Below are 11,010 nucleotides of genomic sequence, written 5' to 3' on the forward strand. Positions count from 1 at the left end.
TTAATTCCCTAAAAGGTCCATCTCCCTCTGGCTAAACCCCAGCTGCCCTCCCTGCTCAGCCTGATGGATTTTTTCCTCACACTACTGAACAACTGCTTTTTTTTTTACACCCCTGCTGTATGAATGCATCAAGAGAAATGCACCTAAGATAATTTTTTTCTTCTCCCTTTGAGAAAGGTTGTTGTCTTAAAAGTTTCTAATTCCCCTTGCCTCCCCCCGCCTTTTTATTTTTTGAATGACTGTTTATGAAGACCGTCGTGGTCTAACTGGTTTTGGATTAAAAGGAACTTAATAAAGGTTTCCCCTGAGCACAAAGCTGCACAAATGGGTTTGCAATTGCAGAGTTAATTACAGGAGCTGGGCAGAGCAATCGGTGTTTGCAAAGCTTCACCAGAGGATGAGGCTGGCAGGGAGAGCTTTGGCTTTGCTCTTCGCTCTCACTGTGAGGCACTGGGCAGGTTTCCTTCCATTTCCCCCAAAAGATGGAGGGATGGGGTGACCAGGGATGCCACAGGGATCGGCACCAAGCCTGGTGACATCCTGGTGACATCCTGGTGTCACATCCTAGGGTCACACTCTGGGGTCACGCTCTGGGGTCTGCCAGTGCTGCCCAGTGAAGGGTCTGGGGTGGCTGCAGGAGGAGAATGGGCTGGAGACCATCCCAGCGAGGCTGAGGGAGGAGCTGCAGGAGAATTTCTGCTGCCTGAGAATGTGAAGTGCTTCCGCCAGTAATCGCCGGAATCATCAAATTAGCATAAATTCTATTAACGGTTTCCCAGATGAGACATTTCAGGGCTTCTCCCCCCCCCCCCCCTTTTCCTGACACAAACAAAAAGAGAATATAATTACTTTGCCATAAAGCAGCTCCTGAAAAGGCCCTCAGCCCTTCTGCCTTTCTTCTCCCGTGGAATAAAGCTCCAAATGAAAGGTGCTGCTGACCTCTGTGCTCTCACCATTCATCAACCCAGGAGGAGCAAAGAGGCTCCACAATGGTTTTAGAGCCTGGGACTGAGCAGGAACCCATTTGCCAGGTCCACATCATGGGTGGGGGGGTTCTGAGCTTTTTGGGGTGCTCAGACCCTCCTGACTCAGAGGAGGGTTTGGAAGGACGACAGTTGAACACATATGGAGGAAATGTAATTTGTGTAGCACGAGCCCAGCACCTACTGCAGTAACTCACAACAAGCACCGCGGGGGCAATCCTCTAAAATAATGTGCTTTTCTATTGGCACGAGATTGTGGATGACAATTGGAAAGAGAACAGAATTTGCTTATGAGCAAAAGCCTCCTTAATTCTTCAGAACGACACTAAAACAACTCGCCTGCCTATAAATATGGTCTGCCAATAGAGGCATCTTAGCTGTGAAGATTTAATTACAGGCAGGAGCTGCAGGAGGCCGGGGCTGACACCAAAACAGCTGAGCCTCATCTCAGATTGGGGATGTACCTGCACAAGAGGCTCTCGCAGAGCCAGGTGTAACTTTCAACCTCCAGCTTCTTCCCAGACAGGGGAAAATTGGGCTTTTGGGTGATTTCCTGTACTATAAGGTAATATATCAGAGTCAGAACATTTCTCTCGCTTGGCCATGGGCTCAGAGGATGAGTTGTGTTTCTTCTAAGCCTCAGTTCCCCAATAAATGTAGATAATTTTGCCTCTCTTCTTCAAGGAAGCCACAGTAATGCTTACTTTTCCAAAGATCTTGAGGCCTTTTACAATCTATTACGAATTAATTATTATTAAGTTAAAACAAACTATATACCCTAAATAAAGCAGCTCCAACAAAGCAGCTGGATGATGAGAGCAATCTGCTTTATGAACTCCCCTTTCCACTGCGCAATTTTCAGCATTTAGTTCCGCTTTCTAATTGCTAATATCCATTCTTCAATTACCCGCTGTTTTGTTTCAGATTTAAAAGATTAAAGCACGTTGTTATTTTATGATTATGTGAATTCCCTTTGTGTAATTGTTAGGTTTGGGTTTTATCTGTTTGCATATTAAACGCCTGCACAGGGAAGACTTGTACGTGGCTTGAAATGGGTTTCGCCTTTGGCACAAGTCGCCGGCTGTTACTCAAATCAACGTTTAAAGACGAAAAGCAGGCAAGGCATCGTATTTCTCAAGTGACAACACTCCATAAACAGCCTGGCGCTGAATTTCAACGCTCCGCGGCTGCACCCAGCCCCTTGTACTGACCCTTTGCAGAACCAGCGCGGGGGGCTCAGGCTCACAAGAGCTCTGTGCCAATGGCTTTGCTGGACATAACAACCAGGTTTGGCCTGAGAAGGGCTTTTCCTGCCCAGAACAGCCCCTCTGGAGGGTGGACAAGGAGCAGGCCTAGGCCTGAGGGGCCCGGCGTTCCCGTTGCTAAGCAACGCGCGGCTCCAGCAGCCAGCAGCAAAGATGGCGCCTGGACCCGTCCACGCCCGGCCCCGCCGAGCAGGCGGGCCACGCCCTCAGCAGACATGGCGCCGGGCTGGCTTCAGGGCCGCCCTGAGCGCAGCCAATGAGAGGCCGGGAGCGGGGAGCCGGGGCCCGCGGGGATTGGCTGGAGGCGCGGATTCAAACCGGAGCGCGGGGCCGTTGGGGCCGCGCGCGCCGCTGGGGCCAGAGCCGCGGCCCAGGTGAGGGAGCCTGAGGGGAACCTGAGGGGAGCCCGGGGGGCTCGGGTGAGTGCGGGGCCGGGCTGGGAGGAACCGGCGGCTCAGGGCACTGCGGGGAACCCTGAGGGCTGAGGGGAGGCTTGAGGGCTGAGCGGAACGGACCCCGGACCCGCCCAGGCCCGTTCCACCCCGGGAGTCGGAGTCCCGGTCCCCCGGCTCTGAGGGCGCTCCACGGGCCGGGCAGGTCCCGGCAGCCTCCCGGCCTCGGGGGTCGCGGTGGGCGCGGGGATGGAGATGTTGGTGCTGGTAATTGAGGCACCGAGCTGGGCGTGCCCCGTGCTGTGAGCTCGTACGACAAGGGCAGAGCTGTTCCACACCTCGCAGTGCAATTAATAGAGAAAGCACCGAGGTATCGGTGTGCCTGTGAAGTCTGCACCTGTGGAACAGGTACCTCAAAGCCTTCTGTGCTGCTGGGTTGTTCCCTGCTGGCACCTCTCCCAGGCCAGCTCACGTTCCAGCCCCGGCTGCCCTGCCTGCCCCAGCCACCCCTCGCATTCGTGAAGTCATTTCTGTCTTGCTGAGCTGGAGACTTTCCCCTTCGCTGCCTCTGTTTATGCCGTTGTTGCTGCTGTTTGAGAGAAATGTGCTGACTGCTTGAATTTTAACAGCTATTTGCAGGAGGAGCTGTAAGTTAAAATGCAGCTAAATTTAAAACTGCATTAAAATTCTCCAGAATGTTGCTCCTATTTTTATCTTACAAAGTGCTGAAAACTTGCAGGTTTTTAGTGGCCTACATAGTACCAAGTTATTTGTAGACAGGGCACGGGCTGTGTTCTGTATCCTTTCGGAAGGGAAGGACTTGGGATCCCTCATCTTGCCTTGGGTTCTGTGCTGTGCTGGGGGATAGTGGAAGCACTAAGATGGGCAGATCTGCCTCTCTCTAAGGCTCTGTGATCCATAAACTGTGCAGGGCTGTGGATTTCCATTCCCAATGAGAAAAAGTAGATGCATATATTTCCATTAAACATGAGTTTTGTTGGTGCAGCTTCTCAAACCCGCCTGAAAGCCTTACAGCCAGAGACTCTGAGGCTGGTCCCCTTTCCTTTGGGCTGGTTTCTGCTCGGAGGGGGCAGGGAAGGGCTGGGCTGCTTGTTTAGCTGTGGCTTTTTGGCAGGAGGATGGAGATTGCCATGGTGAACCTGCGGGGTCTGTTCGAGCAGCTCACGCGCCAGGCCGAGCTCCTGAGCGAAGGAAATGAATGCCGTGAGTTTTGTTCCTGAAAAATCTGCTGAAGATGCTAAAACCAGGGTGATCTGGGTTTTTCCTTTGTGGAGAAACATCAAGTCCCAGCTGAATTTCTGTGTAGGGCCACGTTCTGCTTGTAGCAGACTGGCTTTGTCTTGTGTTCCAGCTCTTCTGGCTGGTGCAGACAGGAAGGGCTTGGTCTGAGAAAAGGAAGAGCTCATGGACATCTCTTGTGTGGCTGGGTTGGCCCAAAGGCTGGGTTCTCCATGTCTCAGGTTGGGCATCAGGAGGAAGAATTTCTTCCTGGAAAGAGCAGTCAGGGATTGGAGGGGTCTGGTCTGCCCAGGGAGGTTTGGAGTGCCCATCCCTGGAGAGGTCCAAGGAATGACTGGAGGTGGCACTCAGTGCTCTGGGCTGGCTGATGAGGTGGGAATGGGGTCTTTTCCAGCCTCAGGAATCCTGGGTTTCAGTGTGAACAGATACCTGCTGTCAGCTGCTCCTCTGCTTGCCCAGCTAAGGATTCATGTGTTCTCTCCCCAGAGTTCATTCAGTTAGCCAAGAACTTTGAGGAGAACCGGAGGAAATGGCAGAAACTAGAGCAGGAGCTCGGCAGGTACAAAGATCTCCTGATGAAGACAGAAGCTGAGCGCAGTGCCCTGGACGTGAAGCTGAAACACGCCCGCAATCAGGTGGATGTGGAGATCAAACGGAGGCAAAAAGCTGAAATGGACTGTGAGAAGCTGGTGAGTAATTCCGGTGTTACCCATCAGCTCTCGAGAGTGTGGAGACAAGGCGATTAAACTGCATTGATCAGTGGCAAAGAAGGACTGGCACTCACAGGGAGGAAAGGAAAAATAAAAAGCAAGGAATTGGCTCGGCTCCTCGGAGCAGCCTCCTGCTTTGATCTGGGAAAGGAGACTGGCTGCTGATGGAGCTGAGCTGCCATTACCTGTCTGAGCTGCCATTACCTGCCTGCAGCCATTAGCAGTCCATTGACACCAGTTCTGAGAGCTTATCTCTGGTATCGCAGGCACTCGGTCGGGTCTTACAGTAATTAAACACAGCGTATCCAGCTGCTGATGTTATCTGTGCTCACAGGAGCGGCAAATCCAGCTGATTCGGGAGCTGCTCATGTGTGATGCCTCCGGCAGCATCCAGCTCAGCGAGGAGCAGAAGTCTGTCCTCGCCTTCCTGAACAGGCCACAGCCTTCTGTGGGAAGTGCAGGCAACAAAAGGTAGGGAAGCAGCATTTTATCTGAGGTGTCAGGCATCCATCCAGCTGTCGGCCCCTGTGACACATTCCTCACCCATGTCAACAGTTCCCCTTTTTGTTCCACTTTGAAATACGGCTCTTCTGAGTCAGTGGGATTGTTCTGGAACCGTGACTGACTGAAAGCCAAACTGATACAAGCTCCTTCTAATTTTTGTTTTTTAGGCTGTCTACAATAGATGAATCTGGCTCAATTCTGTCAGACATCAGCTTTGACAAGAGCGATGACTCACTGGTAATGTAACTCCGTTTCTGAAGTTCTCCTCCCCTGTAAAGCCCGAGGGGAGGGGGTTGATCTCCAGAGACCCTTTGTGTTTGGATTACTGGGATATTAACCTGGCTGAGCTGATTTGCATTTCCCGAGTGTGCTGTTGGCTAAAATTTGATGAAAGCCCTGGCCAGGGGCTGTGTGCTATTTACCATTAACCAGTGCTGTGTCCTTCCCCCAGGACTGGGATTCCTCGGTGGTGAAAGCTGTCAGGCTGAAGAGGAGAGAGAAGCGGGTATTGTTCAATTGTTCCTGTCACATAGTTTCCTTTGTTCCCCCTGGCTGCCACAATGCCACCATCTGTCACCTCACAGCCACCTGTCGTGACCTCTGAGCCACTAAACACAGTCAGACCTCGAATGGCTGTGCTGCTGCTGTGGGGGTTTAGATTGAAATTTAGGGCTGATGTCATTGTTTGTGTACTGAAAACGAGTGGACTTCTGGATATCCTGGGTTTTTACAGTCTGGGGTTTGCAAGAAAACACTTGGAGATTATTGCAGCTCCCAGATTAGGGGAAAATGGAAGTTAACATTTTTCTATTTTGTTAAGGAGCTTGTGCTCGTTCTGCAGATTAAAGCATAAGATACAGGTGGGAAAGAGCCTGAAACCATCACCTAGTGGAGCTGGGAAGAGTCTGGGACCTGCTTAGTTGCTGGTTTTTGTGTGTGTAGTTCATGGGTTTGTTGGGGCTTTTTTGCCCTCCTTTCTTAGGTTGGGTTTCTTTTTTTCTGATCTAAATTATAAAGCTGGCTAGGAAAATTTGAAAGAGGTTCCCCAATTCTTCCTGGGACCTCCAAGGTTGCCACAAAACAGAGGTACCCTTGAAGGACTTGTCTGCACACACCACAGATGTGTGAAGTGTTCAGTCCTAGTCATCCTGGGCCAGTGGAATGCCAAGTGAGCAGCATTCCTGCTTTGACACAGGAATGCGCTCTCTTTCAGCGCTCTTCCAGGCAGTTTGCTGAAGGCCCCCCAGCTCCTCAGAAGAAATCCAGATCCATTAGCAACACAGCAGACCAGGTATGGTGGTCACAGCTGGGTTTGTGTACACCTGGCCACAGTTCCTGCCTGTTTCCAGGGCCGCTGGAACTCCCGTGTTCTGTCAGCACTCCTGCCACTGATGTATCTGTCATTCCAGGCTAATGAATCCATAGTAGCAAAGACCACTGTGATGGTCCCCAACGATGGTGGCCCAATTGAAGCCATTTCTACCATCCAGACTGTGCCTTACCCTCGGAGGAGCCGCAGGAAGAGCGGTGGGTGTAACATCCCTGTCTGTCCTGACACAGCTACACAGCTTGTCCTGAAATGTCCCTTATTCCTTCCAGGACCTGGGAGCTGCTTCTAATTTATGATGCCCATGCTTTTGGGGGCAGAGGGTGATTCCAGCCTCTTCCTCTTGTGTCTTCCAGGTCCTTTGCAGCCCTGGAACAGTGAGTCCAGCATAGGCAGTAAGCAGCTGGAGTCCAAGCAGGACACCGATGGCTCCAGCACCCCGCAGCACAACGGGGGAGTGAGGCTGCACGACTTTGTTTCAAAGACGGTGGGTCTAAGGCAGGAGGAGATGGAAAAGCATCTCCTTCCATCTTGGAATGTGTGTGTAAGAAGCTGCCAGCTGTGTCAAGGGAGGTTTAGGCTGGATAATAGGAAAAGGTTCTTCTCCCAGAGGGGGGGGTCATGCACTGGACAGGGGATGGGCATGGCTGCCATAGCTCCAGAAAAGTTGGGACAATGCTCCCAGGGATGCACAGGGTGGGGTTGTTGGGGTGTCTGTGCAAGGCCAGGAGCTGCACTGATGATCTCTGTGGCTCCCTTCCAATTCAGGCTATTCCATGGTTAGTCTCAGGTCAATATGACCTGTACCAGTTACCTGCATGGATCAGAGACCTGTTACCCAGTTTAATTCCCGCTGAGTTACTGCACTGCGCTAATCTCTCCCGTCTGTGTGCTCTGGATCACCAGGTTATCAAGCCAGAATCGTGTGTCCCGTGTGGAAAGAGAGTCAAGTTTGGGAAGATCTCCCTGAAGTGCAGGGACTGCCGGGTGGTGGCTCACCCCGAGTGCCGGGAGCGCTGCCCCCTGCCCTGCATCCCCACGCTGACGGGCACGCCGGTGCGCATCGGGGAGGTGGGTCAGTGCCCGGGGCTGCCGCCACGGGGGCCACCCTGCCTTGGCGCTTGCCCAGCTCCAAAGCTGCCTTCCCCAGCAGAGCTCCTGTTGCTCAGAGCTGCATAATGACATGCAAATGAGCTCGCTAATGCATCATTGCACAAGCAGGGAGGGGGTGTCGGGGTGTGATGGTAGGAGGGCGTTGAGTGGGGAAGGTGGCAGCTCTGGGCAGGCGATGCAGTGTTGTGCTGATGGATGCGATGTTTCTTCATCAGTCCTGAGAAGAGCAACAATTCTTGTTTTCCGACCATAGATCTTGCTGTGAATTCCTGAGAGAGTATTTTCCATGTCTTGGTGACTGAATCCATCTTTTTTTTTTACTTTCCTTTCTGCCTTTTAGGGCACCTTGATGGATTTTGTCCCTTCTACTCCTCCAATGATCCCTTCCATCATCGTGCACTGTGTTAATGAGATTGAGCAACGAGGGCTGCATGAGGTAAGAAGAAAATGAGGTGTGAAACAGTGCCAATGAAATGGGTTGTGGTGTTAGAGAAGCAAATTGTTAACCCAAATATCCCTTATTTATGGTGTGCACGGGTGACTCAGGTGTGGGGAGAAGGTGGGGATGGAAGAAAGCCAATTGACCTCCTCCTCTGAGCCAAGCTTTGTGCCAACAGACAGGCATTTACCGCATCTCTGGCTGTGACAAGACTGTGAGGGAGCTGAAGGAGAAGTTTCTCAGAGCAAAGAACATTCCTTTGCTCAGTAAGGTGGACGATATCCACGCCATCTGCGGCCTGCTCAAGGACTTCCTGCGCAGCCTGAAAGAGCCCCTGCTCACTTTCCGGTTAAACAAGACTTTCATGGAAGCTGCAGGTGAGGAGCTGCTGTGTGACATCTCCAGCTCTTTCCTGAGGCTCCGTGGTGGTGGTTTTGCTGTCAAGTGAACCAGCAGCCTGTGGTGCTCTGTGGAGCCCTTGTGCCCGAGTTCTAGTTGGGCAGGATACAAGATTATTAGCACACCTTGAGAAGTTTCTAGCTTCTTTATTTCTCAGGGTAGCTGTGGCTGTGAGGGGAATGTTGCAGCTTCTGGGAGCACTTTCTTAGGTCTAAATATTATTTTTTCCTGCTAGAAATCCCAGATGAGGATAACAGCATTGCTGCTATGTATCAAGCAGTTGGAGAACTTCCTCAGGCCAACAGGGACACCTTGGCTTTCCTCATGGTCCACCTGCAGAGGTACATTCTGATGGACAGGGAGTTGGAACTGGGTGATCTCAAAGGTCCCTCCCAACCCAAACCATTCTGTGATTTGGAAGGGAAAGGTTGCCCCAGTGGTGCCTTTTCTAATTGGGTCTGGTTACTGCTCGTGAGCATGAAGTCCTCATTCTGGAACAAACCTGCTCACTTGGAGGCCAAGTGTGTGTGGGACAGGGGACTTGAATTACAAGTGAAGGAGGGAAACTGCATTCTTTCCATGTTTCTTTTAATGCAGGGTGGCTCAGAGCCCAGACACTAAAATGGACATCTCCAATTTGGCCAAAGTCTTTGGCCCCACCATAGTCGCCCACGCAGTACCAGATCCTGACCCCATGACTCTGCTGCAAGACACCAAGCGTCAGCCCAAGGTAGGACAAACTCGGGGATTGTCTCTCTTCCAACCCAAACCATTCCATGATTCTGTGATCAGTGACTCACAGGTGTCTCTGTAGGTGGTGGAGCGGCTCCTGCTGCTGCCCATGGACTACTGGAGCCAGCTGATGATGGTGGAGCAGGAGAACATTGACCCAGCACACGTGATTGAGAACACCAACGCCTATTCCACTCCACGGACACCTGAGGTCCAAGGTAACCCTGCCTTCTGCTCTGTTACTAAAAACAGCAACCCTCGATCCACACAGCCTGCAAAGCTCTCAGAGCCAGCCACTTCGCACTTCATGGAGGCAGAGGGAAAAGCAAAGTGTGCCAGGAAATGCCAGATTTGTCTAGTGCTTTTCACAGATGCCAGGGAATGCCTGATGTTCCCTGCATGGCAAAGAAAACTTCAGCTGTCCTCACACTGTGCTGCTCTCTTTTGGCAGTGAGCATCCTGGGACCTCTCACCACCCCAGAGCACCAGCTCTCCAAGACACCCTCGTCCAGCTCCCTGTCCCAGAGGGTCCGCTCCACCTTCAGCAAGACCACGCCCAAGTGAGTGCCAGGGGGTGCTGTCATGCCATGTTTGGGATGACTGCAGGTGATTTTGGGTGCTCAGGGAGAACTGAGACTTTGGGGGCAGCCTGCACTTACTACTCAGTGAGCCCTCCCTTAATCTGTGCTGTGGGAGCAGCAGGTTTGGGTAAGAAACATCCTCTCATGGTAGGGAGAGGAGCATTGGGAGGTGGGTGAAATCTGGGTGGATGTTCCCTGAAAAAGGGAGAGTGCTGAACCTCTGTGTCCAGAATTCCAAACTGATATTCTTGTGTTTCTCTTGAATTAGATTTGGGAGCAAAAGCAAGTCAACAACCCAGTTTGGGCATCAGGGTAACTTCTTTGCCTCTCCTATGCTGAAATGAAGACCTGGGAGTTGGTCTTGTCCTGGCATTTGCACACCAATGCTCACAAGTAGAAGAAATACAGATTGTCTCCGTGGCCCCTGGCAGCTTATATGAAATAATGTTTTGCCTTTTATCTTTCAGCTTAACTGAGACTTTTAATGGGATTTTATAGTGCAATTTATTTTTATTATCTAATGCTGTGCTGAATGTAGTATTGGTGAAGACAGTAACAAGCAGGATTTGTTCAGTGCTAATCATTAAAAAAACTCTAGAGAACTGGCATTTTCACTAACATCTGTTTTTCTCCCTGTGTGAAGTAGAGCAGTCACAAAATGAGGGTCAGTTGGTTGGGGTCATTAGGACTCTGTAGGATGTTCTTGGCACAGCAGTGTCTGAACTTTGTCAGAATCCAGGATTTCCTCGGCACAGTCAGTCCCACCTGGCTGGTGGTGGTGCAGCTGGAATCCTGAGGATGGCAGTGTTGGACTGGGTTGGTGGGCAGAAGCCTTTCTTCAATGAACTGCCCGAGGGACTGTGGCTGCTCTAAAGGAGCATTTATTTCCTGGTACTGTGTTTGCAGGGGTGAATTCCATAGAGGAGGGTGTAGATGCAAAGCCAAAGGATTCCTGGGCAGCCCAAAGGAATTAGTGCTGCTCTTGCTGGTGAGGGGAGGGAGGGTGGTTCAGTGGGGGTGGGAATTTTGCTTTCCCAGGTCAGAATCTGGGACCTTGCCCAGTGCTCTGTGAAGACACCTGTGCAACACACACGAGTTTATCAAGTGCCTGTTTTTATTGACCTTTGGAAAACTGTCCTGGCTGTGCAGTTAAGTAAATCCTGATGTTTTACACAACCCACAGTTTTGTGTTCTCTGGCTCATGGTTTTAACTTGTGTATTTTCACCAGGCATGTGTGGCCTCACTGGAGGCTGAGGGGCTGCTCTGTGCCCCAAGGACTGAGCCCAGCCAACTTTGCTGCTGGG

At 51.5% G+C, this 11,010-nt stretch overlaps 1 protein-coding gene across 2 annotated transcripts; it reads left to right on the forward strand.

Annotated features, from left to right (window-relative positions):
* Positions 1 to 2,401: 2,401 nt before the first annotated feature.
* On the forward strand, positions 2,402 to 10,694 carry RACGAP1 (Rac GTPase activating protein 1). Of its 2 annotated transcripts, none has more exons than XM_077192707.1 (17): positions 2,402 to 2,622; positions 3,776 to 3,864; positions 4,387 to 4,589; positions 4,945 to 5,081; positions 5,282 to 5,351; positions 5,566 to 5,619; positions 6,328 to 6,405; positions 6,524 to 6,641; positions 6,798 to 6,928; positions 7,348 to 7,512; positions 7,895 to 7,990; positions 8,172 to 8,370; positions 8,628 to 8,733; positions 8,990 to 9,122; positions 9,207 to 9,342; positions 9,576 to 9,684; positions 9,974 to 10,694. In XM_077192707.1, the coding sequence occupies exons 1-17, from the start codon at positions 2,402 to 2,404 to the stop codon at positions 10,047 to 10,049; spliced, it is 2,121 nt and encodes a 706-aa protein (XP_077048822.1). In that variant the 3' UTR covers positions 10,050 to 10,694. The 2 variants fall into 2 exon arrangements, with proteins under 2 accessions (XP_077048822.1, XP_077048823.1); XM_077192708.1 differs by having other exon boundaries at positions 2,573 to 2,667.
* The last annotated feature ends 316 nt before the right edge of the window (positions 10,695 to 11,010 follow it).

This window comes from Agelaius phoeniceus, chromosome 35 (genome assembly GCF_051311805.1).
Source record: "Agelaius phoeniceus isolate bAgePho1 chromosome 35, bAgePho1.hap1, whole genome shotgun sequence".
NCBI lineage: Eukaryota > Metazoa > Chordata > Aves > Passeriformes > Icteridae > Agelaius > Agelaius phoeniceus.